General features: G+C 40.6%; 1 protein-coding gene across 1 annotated transcript in view; it reads left to right on the top strand.

Moving 5' to 3' along the window:
- The first annotated feature begins 548 nt into the window (after positions 1-548).
- The window catches only part of PPP4R2 (protein phosphatase 4 regulatory subunit 2), a 31776-nt gene continuing 13555 nt past the window's right edge, over positions 549-18769 (top strand). Inside the window, exon 1 of the mRNA XM_010174931.1 lies at positions 549-626. Coding sequence (XP_010173233.1) covers positions 625-626 — 2 coding nt within the window. The 5' untranslated portion in view covers positions 549-624. The remainder of the gene's footprint in view (positions 627-18769) is intronic.

The raw sequence follows: 18769 nt of genomic DNA on the forward strand, positions 1-18769 counted from the left end.
GGGAAGGGGAGGGCAGAGCCCCTCGTCCCCACTGCCCTGGCCGTGCCCCCCGCCTCGCTCTGGGCTGCGTGAGGGGGAGCAGCAGAGCGGGGTTAGTGACCCCACCGGCTCCCTCCCCCTCCTCCAGGCCCGGGGCTCCCCTCGGCCGGAGTCGCCTCCTCTCCCCCTGTGTCCCTGCCCTTCCCCGGCCCTTCCCCGGCCTTTCCCCTTTCTCCCTCCCCAGTTCACTTCTGTGCTAGCTTGCCTTGCTGGATGCAGCCTGAGGAAATCAGCCTCTTGCTCTGCTGCAGCTGCTCAGAAGAAGTTGCAAATCAACTTTTGCTACTCAGATGCATGTAGTTCCTCCACAGGAGAAGATGAAGTGTTTTACAGGGCTGGGAAGCTGGTGGAGCTCTTGGGAACAACTGAAGCTTTGTGAGAGAGTGAAAATGTTTTTGTGGGAGCTGTGCTGGTCGTTAAAGCAAAGAAATTACTAATTATTAAGATTTTTTGTTCTGTTCTATCTTCTTTTACCATCCTTTTTGTCTCGTTCTTATACCAACAGATTTTGAGAAGAGAGGGAAGAAGGAAGTGTGTCCAATACTGGATCAGTTTCTTTGTCATGTTGCTAAGACTGGAGAGACGATGTAAGTGTGACTTTTTTGGTGATCTTCAGTTGTAGATTATAACACTTCTGCATTTTAAGGCAGTGAGCTGCTACCTGGATTCTCTTTTTGTCTGTAGATTGCTTCCATGAGCTAAATAAGCTTGCCTTAGATCCCATTTAATTTTGAGTGCATTAGTTTTGTTTGCTGGTAGCTTTATCTGACAGAGAGACTTTTTGTATAGGCTTTGCCTGGGGGTATCTTTCAGGTCTTACTGATCCTGCTTGCTACAGTAAACCTGTTGCTCTTACAACATTTTAGGTGACGTTCAGATTTTTTTTTTTTTTTAAATGACAAGTTTATCTCAGTGTTGTAATATCTGTTGTACAGCCTGTTGTGTACATTATCTAATAGTATTATTTACATGAAGATATGAACGGCTGGGACGCTTTCTCTCGAGGCTCTGTATCCCATGCTGTGTGATGGTTGTGTCTGAAAGCTTTTGCTGAAGAGAGGAGAATCACATAGGTGCTTTCTGCAGAGGGGACCTATGGGAACGACTCTGCGTTTCCGTAGTCGCTGGTTTTTCAGCTCACACAAGCGTTTTGACTTTTCCTGCACTTTCTGTCACAGCTCACCCTCGCGGGTGTCCGTGCGGAGGTGAGATGGGGCTGGAAGGAGCCCGCCGAGCTCCTCGTCAGGGGCCAGCGCTGGCGCTGCGCTGGGTGACTTCCTTGGTGGATCACTATTTGGCAGGAAGGGGAAAGGCTTCCCTGGGCGCGTTGCTATCGAGTTGCTCACTTTCTGGCTCCCAGGCTGTCTCCTTGTTTTTAGGCCTAGTGCCAGACTACAGGCTTCAGCAAGAGATATGTGCTTCTACCAGTGTTTTGGTAGCAGCCAGTGATCGCAGGGGCTTTGTTTGGGTTTCTGGAATCCCTCTGACTTGTAAGAGGCTTGTAGGTTTGGGGTTTTTTTTCCTTTTTTTTTTTTTTCTCTTTTTTGGTAGCTTGCTAGTGCTGCTTGAATTAATGGTTTTGAAAGAAAAACAAGTTCTGAAATGTACTTTGCTCTTTGAATAGAAAGCTTTGGCTTACCAGAAACATACAGCTGTAATGCTCAGTATTTATTTTAGTGTAGTATTTATTTTAGTGTGGGCTCACTCTGGTGTGTTTTGTCTGTATAATATATTTAAAATATTTTTTCCTGTTCTGAAATATTTCTTCAGGCTGTTTTTATTGTTTCTGCCACTATTACATATATTCCAAAGTAATTTTAAAAAGTGATTGTATAGGGGCGAGTTCTTGGGGAAATTCTTCCCTATGTGAAACTTGGAGAATGAATAAACTCCTGAATTTATTTCCATTTGGAAAATCTAGATATTTTTTAATTATTATTTGACTGTTACTGAAACCTAAACTGGAATCTATCATCTAGAACTTTATGCAGGCCCTGGCCTTCTATGTTTCCAGGGTTTTCTTTGGCCTTCTTTCAGGTCTGTAGCTTTTTTCAGCATTCTTGAACCTTTCACTTGCATTAAATTGTTTTTTTAGAATGGGTCTTAAAAAAATAAAAGTTTTTTTTTTTTTAAAAAGTGTGAACAACAGAAGTATCTGATATAATCTGGAGACAGACATGGAAATATTGTTCTATAACATTTAATTTGCTTCCCGTTGTCTACCAAAGTCTGTATTTCTTCATCAAATAGGCTTTTGTTTTCACTGATGTGTCAAAGTATCAGGAAGAAATTCAGTAAAACTAAAATCTCATGGTAAGCATTAATGTAAAGATCAGTAGTATGCATTATAAGAACTTAGTATATTTTTAAGCCGGTACAGCGTGACCTCTGTAAAAGTGTTCCTGAATACACAAAACTACCAAATAACAGGTTAATTCAAAATGAGCTAAATAATTTTTATTTCCTGTTTTGCAAAAGTAACTATATTTCATCATAGAATTCGAAACCACTAATAAATAGATTGCCTTGGAATGAGAAGATAAAATCTAAAATAATAGTTTGTAGTGACATTTTTAAATGATTTTTATGAAGTTCAGAGCTCAGTTTGGAAAAAGAAAACCCAACCAACAAAACAAAGCAGGCTGTTAAGTCAGGGGTAATTACACAAACGGTTTGCAGACTTATTTATTGAAAAACAATGGATCTTATTCAGTCACAAACAAAAAGTGCCGGTGTAAGTGAGGACGGAGGCAAGTAAGGACAAGTGGCATGTGAAGTGTTTTTGCTTTGGGTTACTGTTGTTTCTAGGAGAGTTCGATGGTGTTCGTGGGGTTCTCGCAGCTTTTCAACTTACTCTACAGTGAATACTGATTTTTAGATGATTACGCTGCAGTCTGTGTCCTGGGTTAAATGTGGCGTGTTGTCACCTCCCATACCCCTTCTGGACAGAGCTGCAGCAGATCTTGTAAGCAATTAGTGAACTTGCTTTGAAAGGGTGCTAATGAAGTAAATTAAAATGACTTTGAAGGTTCTGGTGGAAGCAGGATGGTGGCACACTTAGTGTGGTGAGCAGATTGAAGGCATGGGCTCACGTAAGGCCAGTGGGCACCTCCCTGCTGTCTGTGGTTCAATGTGCCTATTCACCCGAGAGAGTTCCGAGCAGGTAGATGCAGGTTTAGGTCGGGCTGCAGTGTTACTAGTTATTTCTCTTGGCTCACACAGCCCTTGTGTCGCTGTTTGACTGGTGCTTGTTCAACTGTTGCCGTAGCTGCGTGGTGACCTGCAGCAGGAAACTGCTCGCAGTCGTAAGTAACTTTCTTTTTTGGCAGTAGTGTTTGGAACAAGGTTCAGTTCATTGATCCAGCTTGTTTTGTCCCTGTTAACTGGCATGTCAAACCCCAGGGCAGCTGAAGAGGCGGTGTAGGGGAGGAACAAAGGGTGGGAGTTGTGTAAGCCAGTACTGCAGCTGTGATAAGGCTCTTCAGAGTGCGTCTTTATTGTAATTAGAAGTCTTTTTTTGTTTACAAGGAAGGTTTGGAATAAAAATGTTGCTAAATTTGGATACATTATCAGCATAAACTTAGTTGTGTTATCAGTACCTTACAGTAAAAGCCTGATCATGCAATCATGTGTGTTATCTTCATCTATTTGAAGTTTAAGCTATCTTCTTGTGCAAAGTTAACCATTCTCTTAGTTGTGTGCAAGATTATGGCCTGTGTTTGCAAAAGCCAGTCTAAACTTCCTTTATTATAGGTGAACAGAAGCAAAAGTTTGATTGCTTGGCTACTTCAAAATATTTTTGTTTCTTAATGGTTGCTATGGTAAGGCTGAGCCTTAGGTGAAATATAAAGTTTATGGTTCAACCTTTTTTAAATTTTGTTTTGAGTCTTAGGACGTTTTTCTTTCCAGAGGAGTGATGTACTCCTACATTGAATTTTTTACTAAGATCCTAACATAGGTTTTCCTTAGTGAGACCAAGTATAGTCAGGGAAGATCGTTACAACCACCTCTTCTCTAGTTTATGGAAGATCAGGGTGACTTGCAAAACTGAGTCAAGTGAAGAGATACAGAGTTTTTTTTAGTTGTAATACTTAAAAACAGTATGTGGTTTTGTGCTTGTTTTTTTTGCATAAGAAATTAACTCACCTGTTTTTTCTGAAGTAGAAACAGCTTTAAAAGACAACACAACAGTCAGCACTGCAATACTAGAAGTGAAGTGCAAAAGTTTGGTATTTTTGTTGTTGTTCTGAAGAATTCTTAAATAATGGATATGAAAATCACTTACCAATTGCAATCTTGTCTTGTATTTAAAATACTTTTTCCTCTTAGGAAATTCTCTTGGATTTAAAATCACTCTGCACCTTGAATAGCAAAAATGTTTCTAAACCATTTCTTGAACTGGAAAGGAAAACTAGATTTTTTTTTTCTTTGGTTCTGAAGTTGAAAATAAAACTTATAAAACAAAAGCAATGAAGAATTTTATGTCTATTTTCTCTGCATTTTCCCCACTCCTGCCCTGGGGCAGGCAGTCTATAAAGCACAGTTTTAATGGCTTACTATGGTGGAAAATATAATACAGGTGCTTACTGACAGTGAAGGAATCTAGAAATAAGCAATGAAGTGCCAAAATCTGAAGAAATACAGTTTACAGGCAGAAGTGATTAACTGTAAAATAGTTGTAGGCTTAAGTAGAGAGCACTGGCCTGGCCAGGATGTAATGCAGTTATACCAGTTCTTGCCCTGAATGCAGTATAAACAGCCATTAAAATACATTTGATTTTTATTTCTTTGTGTAGTCATATTCTTAGAGTTTCCCTGGAAGATCTGAAATTCTAACTTGCACCTTATCTGGGCCTGAAGATAGAAGTTGTCTCATCGCTGGTTTCCTTGAGGACCAACAGAAATGCTTTTCTGCAAAGTTTCTTGAGTCAAGCATGTGATTGTAGAGCAAATCTGCACATCCAGAGTACAGTGTAAGCTGGAAGGGACTTCTGGAGGTCATCCCACCAGACCCTGTACTAATTCCAAAGTTAGCTTAGGTTGCTTAGGGCTTTGTGCAGCTCTTCTGGAAATCTCCAGTGATGGCAGTTCCATCACCTGCGTTTGGCTCCCAGTTTCACTGGTTAACCGTGTGCACTGGGAAAAACATTTCCTGTGCAGCAATGTGGAAGTTTCTTGTGGAGCATCCTGGGAGCACACACTGCCTCTTACCCCTCATTTTTGTACCTCTGAAGGCAGCCTGTTTCCATCTTGCCTGTACCCAGTTACCCCTTCAGTGGTGAAAGACAGATTCCTCCACCATAGCCTTCTGTTTTCCAGAAGATACACTGCCTGAGCTTCACGCCGAGGTTGTGTGCTACAGCTCTGCTAACCATCTTGGTGGCCTTCTGCTCGTCTCACTGTCTGCTCTCTTTTGCATTGCATGACCCCAAACCAGACTCAGTATTGTGGTTGTGGACTCCTGAGTGCCAGGCAGAGTGGTGTAATCACTTTCTCTGACACTGCAAACGTGTGCAGGCAGCCTTTGTCACAGCAAGGCCACGCTGGCAGATGTTCAGCTTCCCATCTACCAGCCTGGGTATTGTCCCCAGTGTTGACTCTGAGCAACATCATTTGTAACTGGTTGTGGTCAGATTTGGAACCCCGCTGACCACAAGCACTGCTGGGTAGGGCTGATGGTGCAGAGGTGCTGTGGGAGGCTGTGCTGTGAGTTGCTGAAGTGATGTTAACGGTGTCTGCCCGTCTTCCCTCATCGACAGGGGCAGGCGGTAGATGAGGCACCGTGTGCTGGTGGTGAATTATATAACCAGAAGTGTAAGTTACCTATCTGTAGTTCTGTAAAGATAATGGCAAAAAGTATTGTTGACCCTTTGATACTGTTCCATGTATATGCAGTAAACTTTTTTTTTTTCTTACTACACTTTTTGGGGTCAGTCCCTATATAACAGTGAACTTTTTTTTCTTACTACACTTTTTGGGGTCAGTTTAGCTTTTATATTACTTGGTTACAGCAGTGGAATAGTTTGTCAGCTGTAGAAAAGATGTGAGTGGAGATATGGTAGCAATGAACATGTATGAGAATAAGTTCCTGTTCTCAGATTTAGTGCTTTAATGCTGTATTCTGAACTCTTCTATGGTGATTTCCTTTCCGTTACAAATATATAAATATTTGTAGCCCTATGTTAAGAGGGCTTAAATTGAAGTCTACCTTTTTTCTATAAAGTATGTTCTCTAGTTTTATTCAACTAGCAGCTTTGTTGCTTGACATGTGTATGCTAGTATTTTTTGACTAGTTAGAAAACTTTGTTCTGATTTGGGGGCAGATCATTACCTGGAAATCTCTAGAACTATTGGGGGTTGTAATTGCTTATGATTTTTTTTTTTAATGAAATAGAACAATTCTCAAGTTCCTGACATAATAAACAGGATCATGTTTTCTGAGAAGTCTGTGTGCCTTTGTTAGTATAGGCCTCTTCATTTCCATGTTCTCAGTGAAGCAAGAGATGTGAGTAAACTTCCTTGCATTGTTTCCTACTTGTTATTCCTCACTAACTCCATTCCACTAGTGACTGGAATTATTCCCGACTAATTCCCATTCCACTGACACTGTGTTTTCTGTCTCCAAAGGACAGGAATCTCGTTCGAAAAGCCTGCTGATTTATCTTCGTTAAAGACAATTTAGCTTCCCGACTCTTCTACCTGTATTATGAGAAATGATATATGTGTCAAATGCACAGTTGTACTTCAGAGGAATCAGTTGTGATGGAGATGAAATCCCTTTTTCCTTTAGGAAATGCATGCTACTGTCATGTTTGCTTTTAAATGCTGCCACCTCATACCTGTTGGGAGCGGGGTTTACAGTGCAAAGGTCAGACTTTAACTACTGGTATAAAATGTACTTGATGAACTGATCCTAGTAAACTTGAGTCTCTAAGGAAAGAAAAAAGGCACGTTCCTGACAGCAGTGCTAACTTTGTGGTGTTCTAACAGCGAATGTAGCTGGATGTGGACGCAGATGCAGTCTGTTCTTGGCAGCACACTCCCTGCTCGTCTTCTTGCAGACAGTTCGCTCTTTGCCCAGAGAGCCACCCCACCATTTATTCTGTAGCAGTTAATGCAGTTACAAGTGCTTCTGGTGATCACCTTTAGTACCCTTCTGTTGGCATTGTTCTGCTCTCCAGGCTCAGTTCTCCTGCACTGCTTGGTAGGATATGTTCTCATTCTCAGTTTCCATCAGTTCTTCCCTTTGCCTCTTAGTAACGTTTCTTCACAGCTGTAGTGGGTGTCTCTGTTTTACCTCTGACTTTTCCAGTGGGCCTCAAGTCTCCTGTTCCATGGGCGCCTTGCTCCTTGCTATTCCATTTGAAGTACTTTCTCAGACACTTGGGTATTGTTCCACTCCATATTACACTTCACAGTAGCAAGGATGTTTTTCTGCTTTGGCCTTTAAGTGGTGAGCCTTGCTCCCTCTTCCCGTTTAAAGATTTTTTGTGAAGGTTTGTCCTTGGTGCCACATGTTGTGGGGGGAAGGAACAAGGCAATGGTGCATGTGGAAGGGAGGATACAAAGCAGTCTGGTCGACTTGGGGAGTGGTGGATTGTCAGGTTTGTGGATAAACCAGGCTGATGCTTTTCCACCAAGCTGGTATGTGTCTGGCAGGTCTCAGTTTTAGCAGTAATACCACCCGAAGACAGTTAGGAGGTTTCCATGATGGCTACACCTGATGAGGCTTTGCTTAGAAGTGGTGAGGGAGTGTCATGGTGCAGAAACACTTAATATCTGTGTGTTAGGTCATTGAGGTAGGGTACACCTTGTCAGCCCAAGCTTAGTGTGTGTCAGCTGAACTGCCTTCTGTAGAAGCCAATTGGGTGGCTTTTGGTTTTGGTTTTGGAAGGAATTAGTCATAGCAGTGCAATTTACCTGGTTCTAGTAGTGCTGCTCTCAGACTGAGTGAAGGCTGTGTTTCTGTGGGGAGTGCATGAACTGGCAGGTGTAGGAATAAAGTACAAAGTAAATTTAGATGCAGAACTAGTTGCAGAGGATGCATTTTCCTTGATGCAGTTTCCCAGCTCTATTGCTCAATATACTAAAGATTTGATAGTGTTATCCCCGTGTGGTCTACTGCTCTTTGGAGTAACCTGTGATCTCTGGTTGTTTAACAGTGGGAATTACACTGACCAGACGAGTTACAGCTTTTTTTTTTTTGTTTGTTTAGTTATTCTGTGTGAATGGGTGGTACCTGGAACAACTTCAGTGTCCTGACTTAGTAGATATGTGGAATTTAGTTTGTGTATGAAGAGGTTATACATGCAATTAACCAGATATAAATTTTATATTACTCAGAGTGATTTTTTTGTAGACAGCTCCTATAGAAGTAGTAATTTTAACTTGCTGTAAATTTAGGAAGACTTTTAAATATGCTTCACTTACTACATAATACTTAAATTTTGACTCCGCTTCTGCTACACAGGTTTGTTGAGAAAGTGTCATCTATTTAATGTTTGTGTTCTGCCTGCATTGACTCCAGGGTACTATAGAACAGTGTTGCACCTTTGCCTGATGGATTATTTTCCTGTGTACTATCTTTTGAATGGGACACAGTCTGAATTATGCTATGAAATTCCTGTGGAATCTCTATTATACAGTGCACAGCATCATTCCTGAAGTCTGCCTTGGTGAACACTAATCTGTTCAGTGAAACTTTATCTGAAAGGGAAATAAATAAAAGCTAAGAATAATCCACAGGATTGTTAGAGTTAAAATAAAAACAGTTGTCTGAATTTCAATAAAATGTCCAGCCATCTTAAAGGCAGATCTGGTCCATGTGAGTGGTTTGGGGAGGTATTTTGACAGGGATAATGCCTATCTGCTACTGACAATCTGTTTGGGCAGTGCTGTTCAACTGCAGCTACACTTATCTTTGGGGGAGCAGGTGAATAGAAATGTTTTCAGGCTTGGGCGATGGTAATTTGTGAGAGAAGTCAGATACCTTCCCCTCTCCCAAGCCTCTTGTGCTAATTACCTAAGTGATACTGTTTATGATTCTAAGGTTGATGTGAATGTCCTTTAATTGAAGTTTAGGGATGAAAAATGAAGTTTCAAGAATATGGTCACTGAAGTCATGCCTCGTTGAAATAATTATTCCTAGTATAGTTTGTTGTACTAGTAACTGGATCCAGGTCTTGCATTAAATGTTGCAGAAATGTGTAGTAATCTAGTCCCTATCTCGAATATCCGTTCCACAGAAATGAGGCAGATGTGGGCTGAGAAAACAGCTACTGTGCACAAAGTCATTACTGAGAGCTCCTGAACAACTCTGTGTGTTTTATAATTAAGTTATGCAGGAAATAATATTTAGAATATCATAAATCAGATTAAAAAGTACGTGAAACTCAAATGATTTTAAGATAATCTAGTACAAAGAGTGCTAACTAAATTTTTTATGAAGGTAAATGTAATAATTACACACAATGTTGGTAAAAAAAATTCCCAAACTATAGGAATAAAATACGTCGGGGCAAAGTATCCTGTAATATGTGTGACAGCCAGAAGGTACTAGATCTGCATGTATTGTGGCATAAGTTTAGTGGAGTTCCTGGAATGAGTGATTTTTCTGCATAATCATGAAAAAAAAGGTAACTGAAATGTAAATAACTAAGTTAACTACAGCTGATCTTGCTCAGATGGGAGAACTTAACTGTTGTCTGATGATTATCCAAGAGTCTGTGTTTGTAAGACTTGGAGTGCTTTGTTGTTGGTGTGCACTTTATAGGATGGTCATATCTAGGGTGCTCATTCTACTTGTAATAAGAAGTGTTATTTGAATATGTGCATAAATCAAGTTCTATGAAGAATTAAGAGTAAGGTAAGAATTAACATATTGGTACGCAGTGCAGAAGCGCTGTAAGTGGAACAGATCAGTAAATACACATTTTCTTACCAGCTAAAGATAACATCAAGTGAATTTTCAAGTGGAAGAGGGAAATTTAATGAAAATGTAACCTGCTTTCACTTTTTTCTCTATAGATGAACCACTGCCAGTGGTTTGTGGAAGTTTTAAAGGCTTTCAGTTCTTTTGTGCATATTGTTTTCCACTCTGCTATAAGGAATTTAGTTCTTGAATGAAGACTGTTGTAATCTTGTACTTTTTTTCTTCTGTGGTCAGTTTTTGCCTTTAAAACAAAAGAAAATTAAAGGTACTTGGTTTTGTTTGGTTTTAGATAACTATATTAAGGTCTTGAAAAATTCTGAGTCCTAGTTCAGATTGTTTCTGTCCTATGGAACAGTTGTATTCTGTTGGCATTGGCTGAATATCAGGAGAGATCAGAATTAGTCCCTTGATGATTACAGATACTACTTTAATGTCTCCATCAGCTGTCTGTTTCCATAACTAAGTCTTAATCTTTGTTGTTCCTGGCAATAGCAGTAGTAATTTGCTAGTAGTGGAGAGATGCACACTCATACTAGTGAAGTACATCTACTTGTGGTGTATTCCAGTCTCCACGCCCGTCGTGCTCACAAGGAGCGCAAAGACTTAATTTAGGCTGACATCAATCAGTGAGTGAAAATGGAAAAATACCTTCTGTGCTTGTGGGAAATACCAGTTTTTCTTCTTTTGAGTGCTTCAGTATATTTTTAATTAAAGTGAAAGGTAACACGAGGTCAAATCCTACTGAAGATAAAATGTGAGGGCGTTTTAATTTTACATGAGTTACGAGGTGAAAGTGAACAGGACGCTCCCCCAGGAAGAGTGCTTGCCAGCGTGTGTTCCTAACAGGAGTTTGCTGTTTGCAGTAAAGCACAGGGTTCAGTAAATTTCCCATGCTGTGTCACCTGAAGTTTAAAATGTATTGGTCATTCAGAAACGCAGATAAAGAATCTGGCACTTGCTTACAGTTTAATTTAACGTTGGGGCTTGTGTGCTTCCCAGAAGCATTTAAGAAACTAGTCAACATTGATGCACGGGGGATTTTACTGTGTAAATCTGTTGTTGTTTGGAATTTCCCGTGTTAATCAGCACTGTGTGGATGGTGAAAATAGCAGTACTGTGCAAAATGATGATGCTAACATTAATGGCAACAAAAGAATGAGTATTAAAGCACAGGAAGTACCAAAAAAGTTTAAAATTCAATTAAATTTGAGGCGAGAGTGGAATTAAGTAAGCTGTGTTCTTTTATCCGGTACATGAGAGCAGCTGCTTGAAGGAATGGCTCTGCTCTCTACTCATCACATCACACATCTTGTTCTGCCTTATCTGGAGCATTAATTTTGTGGTTAGATTAGTGATCTGCTTCTCCTCCCTGCGTGTGGGATCACAGGAACGTGTGGGAGCAGCAGAGCAGGCTTGTCCCTTTTGGTGTAGACAGCTATAAAATTGAGTATATAAAGTTAAGTACGTCGTGGGACAGTGCCCTCCCTCTCTGCCCCGGCATGAAACCCCGCTGAACCACAGGGTAGCTCATGTCCCCGTTAATGGGAGTTCAGTGTTGCCAGCTTTCTATCCCAGAATTTTTCAGAGGTATTTTCTGAAGAAATAGAAAGCCATTTCTCTACCATTGAGCACTCCTCATTAAGAAGCAGGCTTTCTTATTTATCTCATAATCAGTGAAATAGTAATTCCCGTACAAAAGGAAATGTCAAATAGCAAGTTTTTTGTGTGGCTTTTTTTTGTTTGTTTGTTTGTTTCTTTCATTCATTTGTTTTTTGGGGTTTTTTTTTGTTTACAAAAATGCTGGGGTTTCTGTTTTACAGGCAGTTGTTAAGATTTTTAGCTTGTGCATTTCCTTCTCTTTTAACTGTGTACTTCCAGGTGTATACCCAGTCAATAGATCTGAAATGAGGGTGTGGTAAGGAAGGTAAATATTAAAACAAAACAAACAAATAGAGGGACAAGGCTCTGTCTACCACATTTACATCCAAAACAACAGGGATAACTGAGGAAGGAGATGAGTGAGAGGAAGAGAGTGACCTCAGTCTCCTTTTCCTGAGAGGACTGCAACGTGTGCTCCTCTGCACAGCTACTGACCCTGCTGGAGAGGACCTCTGCCATGCATGCTCCTCTGCACAGCTACTGACCCTGCTGGAGAGGACCTCTGCCATGCATGCTCCTCTGCACAGCTACTGACCCTGCTGGAGAGGACCTCTGCGACGTGTGCTCCTCTGCACAGCTACTGACCCTGCTGGAGAGGACCTCTGCGACGTGTGCTCCTCTGCACAGCTGCTGACCCTGCTGGAGAGGACCTCTGCCATGCATGCTCCTCTGCACAGCTACTGACCATGCTGGAGAGGACCTCTGCGACGTGTGCTCCCCTGCACAGCTACTGAACCCGCTGGAGAGGATCCCTGTGACATGTGCTCCTCTGCACAGCTACTGACCATGCTGGAGAGGACCCCTGCGACGCGTGCTCTGGTCGCTGTGCTGCTGCTGTGGGATAAGGCCACTTGTCTCGTGCCTGGGGATGAGTTCTGTGCTCTCTGGTGGCAGAGATGGGTTTTGGTTTGAAAAGTGACCTGTTCATCTAGTCCACAATATTCCTGTTTGGGTACATCTTGCATCGAGGCTGTGGGAGCACGCTGGAAAGTTTGCCACCTCGCACAGGGGTTGAACTGGATATGTGGTTGCTGGCTGTACTTCATTTTCTGGAGCTTTTGACTTTTCAGATAGTTTTGGGAGATCCTTTTGATGGACTAGAATAGGGAAGGAATTAACTTGTTTTGGATGAAACTTTAATTTTGCTTCTGACAAGCTGGGAAAATTACTGTGTTGTAGAGTGTATCTTCATCTTCTCTGAGCTCTAGAGCAAGGCACAAGAGAGAGAAACAGTTATTAAAGTTGGCAAGTTATTTCACTTAAAACACCTGTTTCCTACTAGCAAGTCTCTGTGGGAGTGTAATCTCAGTCAGCAGTAACTGGGGCTGGGGCAGGGGGGAGCTTATATAAGTGACTTTTACCTCGTTATGTTAAGTGATTGTCCTCCAAGATTGTCCTCTGGTTCTTTCTTCTGTGTTCTGAGAACTTTGCCTTAAAATCAGTTTAGCTGAAGATGAAGCATTTGCATCCTAAATGCACTATTTTGTACTTCATTGTTATTATTTCTGCTTGTCAGAGAGCTAGCAGTAGGAGAATGGTGGAGAGGGAAGTGGTCCCATCTTTTACGAAGTTCTGGTGTTTCTTTTATGGCCTGTTCAATGAACAGAATCAATAATAGATCTGCTTTGTTTTCCTTTTCATTTTATGTTCTTTGTGGTATCTAGCATCTCTCCAAAACAGATGGCATCCTCTTAAAATTTAAACCAAGTCATTTTGTAATGAACTTAAACACTGTGAAATCTGAAGACAGACATCCTGCTAGGACTCTGGGGACTCTTCATGTTTTAAATACATAGCCAGGTCTCTAGAAGTTTATCATCCCTTCAATATAATGTTTTTCTTAATTAAACCTGTAATCTGTGAAGCAATTCCAGAAAGATTTATGAAATAATTGCAGTACCTTCATTTCAGGAGGTAGCCTTGTTTCAGGCATTATGAATTCTTCCTGTTCTTTATTTCATTTTAGGTTTTGTCCTTCTTACCTTCCACGGATCTTATGGAAGTTTGAAACTTAAAATCCTGTAGAGTTTGTCTGAAGGATTTAGAATATCAGATATACACTATGACCTCCATAGTGTACATCTGATATTCTAATGCAGCTGCTGAAAAGGGATGTGGGTAACTTACTGTAGTTGTCATCTGCACGTGTGGAGACTTGCAGTCTGTGTTAATGTCCAATCATGTAGTAACGTTGGGGGTCACTGTGTTGTAGCAAAGCCTTCCGGTGTAGTATTAACTACACGAGAGAGAATTATATTGCTTGTTCAATATGGATAGTTTTTAAAAGCAGTGGGGAGAGCACAGTGTTTGTACAAAGGCAGTAGGGATATTGCAGTTACAGCTTTGTCTCCTTCCTTGTTCCAGTTCTCTGACAGTTAATGTTTTCCTGTTTCTCCAGAATGCAAGACTTGCCTGTCCATTCCAGGTTCTTAAGTTGCCTTTCACTGTTACTTCTCTTAGTTGGTTTTTCATGTTGGTCAAATCTTACCCCAACAACTTTAAGTGTTTCTGGCTTTCTGTTCTTTTTGTTGGAATTTCTGGTCTCCCGAAGTGAATATAACAAAGGGCAAAAGAATCAAATGTAAAAACTCTTCTAATGGTCAGAAGAAAATACCAGTTAATTCTCTGACATTAAAAACAAAATCTCAATGGTGCGAGCTATTGACAGAGTTCTCCTCTTTCACGGTAACCAGTGCAGTAAGGGGGAAGCTGCTTTCTCCGTCTCATCAGTACAAACATTTTGAGTAAGCAGGAGAGAAGGGAATGGGGGGGGGTTGTCTTTTGCACTCTGGGAGCGATAGGATTAGATTATTTCCATGTGAAATGCGATTTTGGTTTTTATATGCATGTTTGGGAAGATGAATTCTGTGCAAATCATATCAGAGAAGCAAGCAGCTTGGTGCTAGTGATTCTTCTTTCAGATCACAGCACAGCATCAGGTTAGTTGAACTGCTTTGTGTCTAAGGTGACCTCAGTCCCTTGTTGGAGTGCTGTTTATCAAAGAGAACTGGTGGATTTCTAAACTTGGTTGATGTTGTTTGGCAAACTTTGGTTGATCTGTACTAATGGATTAATTCCAACAGAAAATCCTGTAGTTCAAGTACAGGTGAGAAATAGTTTGCTTTTATTAGAGAACACAGTTGTTTAGGGTTATGTTCTTCCTTGTTGCTGCTCTGGTAATGCTGGGTTATGTCTGCTGTCTAAATTAATATATTTTTTTAAATTCTTCCCTCTGCAATGGAGATATTGTTGCTGCCTCATCAACTTCCAGTGAATAAGCACGTTATTGTAGTACTGCTCTGACTCTAGAGTTTCCTTACACTCCTTTGTGCCTTTCCTCATAGGGCTTCACTTAGTAATTCTGACCCCATCTGAGGGTTTTGTGGGGGGGATTTTTATTTTTTTTTATAACCTGTCACTTCAGTTAATCTCAGTTTGCTCATTTCATGTCTTATGTCTTCCCCCACCCTTTTTTAGCTTTTTCTGGTACTGCTTTTCTAATTACATGTAAATATTTTCAAAACTTGCTTATGTTTCTCATATTGGCTGTTTGGTCAGGTGTTGTCTGTCTAATTTCTGTAAAACACAATGAAGTATCTTCAGACACTGAAGTCTCATCCATCCATGTTTCTGTTATGTTTAGAATTTTTACTGAAATTACAAGGTCAGGGACTGCACTCTAGTACAAAATCAGTGTTAAACATTCTGTCATACCTTAAAGCACAGTTACTAGGATATATTCAATCTAGTACATAGTATTGTATATTTAAGTAGCGTATGATGTTGGACTCTGTGTTAGCTTCTGTGCTTCCATCTGTTGCTTGACTATAAAAGGTGCTTTTAAAAATAAATAAATTGTTGAGTTAAACTACCAGCATTGACATCAGTCCTGGGAGAATTTGAAATGTGTGGTTCTGCTATGATATTTGATATATACAAGCTGTAGTTCTGAAGTGTGCTGTGGTTTCCTCTTTCCAACCATTCATTACTACTCTGGTGACTTTTTTTTTCTTTACTAGGTGCTTTTTTCATAAAATCAGTTTATTCCTCTAATTTTCTGTATGTGAGAGCAAAACCTTTATGTTGAAATAAGGGAAGGGTGGTGCAGGAGCTGGTGGGAGGGAAGCAGAGCGACTCTCTATCTAAGAAAAAATACCAGCTTATGATTTGGAGTATCTATGAAACTACAGGCTCATTAGGAGCTGTCTTTGTGCAGGTATATTTACACAGGATGACCCAGATATTGTAGTGAAAGATGCTTTAGATTTACATAAAATGTGTATAACTTCAAAGCTGGCATTCTCTAGAATGAATTTACACTGAACCAAAACATTTTAGGATCAACTGATGTTTTTGAAGTATTGTTTCTGAAGCTATTTTTACAGATCATACGATGTTCACAGGAATCTCTTTCTTTGGGTGGCTCTGAAAGTGGCTATAAAAGAGCTCTGGAAAAGTTAGCTAGTACCAGTTCACGAGTTGCAGAGTGGACAGGAAAAGCATGGTTTAGGAGACATAAGTGTGCATTTAGAAAAGGCTGATTGTGTACAATGCTGAGTGGGAAGAGCAAGTATTTGTAAACAAGCCTGCTCAGAAGAAAGCATGAATAGTATTTTCTCAATGGAGATTCTTCAGTTTCGTTTCCTTACAGAGCTCAAAGTGTTTGTCAGTTATTTTCCAGTGTATAAAACTTAATGAGGCTGTACATAAAGCTGTGTGGAAGAGTTTCTTTTGCTTCCATTTGGCTCTTGATTTAACTACAGAAGGTTTTGACCAAACTCTGCTCAATTTCAGTGTCTCCCATTTTGTGACAAAGCGCCTCAACCAGAAATCTTGCGTCCTAATGCCAGAGTTGTTCTCAGGGAGCTTGTGATGATACATGTGGAAGATTTTTCTTTTCTTGAAAACCACTATTCACCATTTGTTTATCTCTTCTCACTGCTGTTGTCTGGCTTTCTAAGTGACCAGTCTTTCAGTGTACACTGATAGCTTAAAATTTCTAGAGATGTAGATATAGATAGCTTTTCTAATTATGCCATTAATATACTATTTTAATCTGAATTTTTGTGTTGTATTGGCTTAACAGTTCCACCTGCCATTTATGAACTAAATTTTCTCTATGGATGAGATGCAAGTGGGTTTCAAGGGTTTAAACCAGCTGATACCAACCTCTACATGTCATTTTCATAGGCTGGTAAGACAGGGAAGATAACTTTCTTCTAACTCACTTTCCATCACTTCCACTGAAGCAAATGGAAATTAAGACAATCTTACTGTCCCTGCACTTTTTTTTTTTTTTTTTTGGTCAAAAGTGAGTTCATTATTTTAACAATTTATTTTTTCAGATACTTTTCAGGTTTTTTAGATTGACTTGAGTGTAATCTTTGATAAACAAGTGTTCAAACTTTGCAGTACATTGTCACAGGGGTAGGCGAGTTTCTTTAACAAATATACATAATTAAGGTCGCTTGAACTAAGATTCTTTTGCATAAAAATCTTTTATTAATCCACCTTATGTATTACGTTTCGTTACTGAGGAATCACTCAGAGTTAGCTTGAGCTGGAGGCACAGGACACAGCTGTCTAGGAGGGAGACAGTGTCTGGTAACGTGGTGGTTGGTGCTGCTGGTGCTGACAAAGGGACTGGCTTCGAGGGAAAAGAAGCAACTGCAGTTCTAGGTGAAAGCAGAAGGAGCACAAACCCACTTTCCAGAGCTGCTCGCCTTTGCTTTGAAGTATTTCCTTCCTCCTGTAGGAATAGTGTGTGGTTCTGCCCCCTTCCTAGCAGCTGCAGGCACAGAATGACACCTGGATGGGGTGAGAACGAGGGGAAGAGAGACTGCTGCTGCGTACTGGGTTGGTAGGAAAAGTGGGGAGGAGGTAACAGAAGGATGGAGCACAGAAGCTGGAGATTCTTCGTCCTAGGGTGATGATAGAAGAATTGGGCCTGAAGGAAACAAGTGACCTGCATTGCGGCCTCCAGAAACCTTCCTCCTGCCTTCCAGGAATGCAGAGTGTTGGCGCTGCAGCACTGAGCTTTGCTGCACGCTTGGAGAGTCTGGAGCTGACTCAAGTCTTCTGCGGTGTAAATAATATTTCCTGTTGAGTGGCTGGAGTTCCCATGTAGCTTACTGGTACTGGGATGAAACTTCATCAGACACCAGTTGCATAGATTGAAAGTGCTTCAAGACCACCATCTAAATGGGAGCATGTTTTAATGTCTTAATTACAACACTGAGGGCAGGAAATCATGCTCTAGACGCCCCTCTGTGACTTCGAAGCAGTTGTTTATGGTATGAAAAAACACATGATAGTTTTCTAGACTTCTGTATAAGGGCAAAATGTTACATTCTTTGTTTTCTGCAGCTTCAGCATTGTAAAGAGGAGCCGGTGGGTACTGCTTTCAGGCAATCAGTTGCTATTTTAAACTTTGTGTGTTGGTTTGTTTCAGCAACACAACACAGATGGGTTAATAGTCTATGAAAAAGTAAGTGTTACTATTTTGCAAGAAATAAATAACAATGAAAACAATAACTCAAGATTTAAAGTGTGAAAAAATATCTAAGTGAGGTTGTCAAAAATGTTCAGAATAATAGTGAATCCCCATTCATGAGGCAAATAATCTCTGGGGATGCTCTGCAGGGAGTAATCCTGCTTGGGCACGGGGTCGTTTACTGAGTCTTCTCTGTTTTCTGATGTGCTTATGTCCTAAATCTGTGATGTGTTATGAAAGCTTTGGTCTCGTGGCGCTGGCACCACAGAGTTGGATAGCTTTTTAATTTCACATTTGTAGTAGTAATGCCTAATACTGTACATTAGAAACGTGATAGTGTTCTGCTTGGGCTGTATGGCGCTAATTGGAGCAATAATGCAATGAGACTCAATGATGCTGTTTAATGTCCATGCCATTCCCTCTGGGACCTTGGCTCTTCTTTCTTTCTATTTTTGTTTCTGGTTTTATTATTATTCACTAAGTCCCGTGTTCCCTTCTGTTGTGAGGTGCTTAATGAGTTCTTGTGAAGAAAAATCATAGATAGAATCATAGGATCACAGACTGGTTTGGGTTGGAAGGGACCTTAAAGCTCATCCAGTTCCAACCCCCCTGCCATCAGCAGGGACACCTTCCACTAGACCAGGTTG

The sequence above is a fragment of the Antrostomus carolinensis genome, unplaced genomic scaffold (assembly GCF_000700745.2).
Source record: "Antrostomus carolinensis isolate BGI_N321 unplaced genomic scaffold, ASM70074v2 scaffold15999, whole genome shotgun sequence".
In the NCBI taxonomy this organism is placed as follows: Eukaryota; Metazoa; Chordata; class Aves; order Caprimulgiformes; family Caprimulgidae; genus Antrostomus; species Antrostomus carolinensis.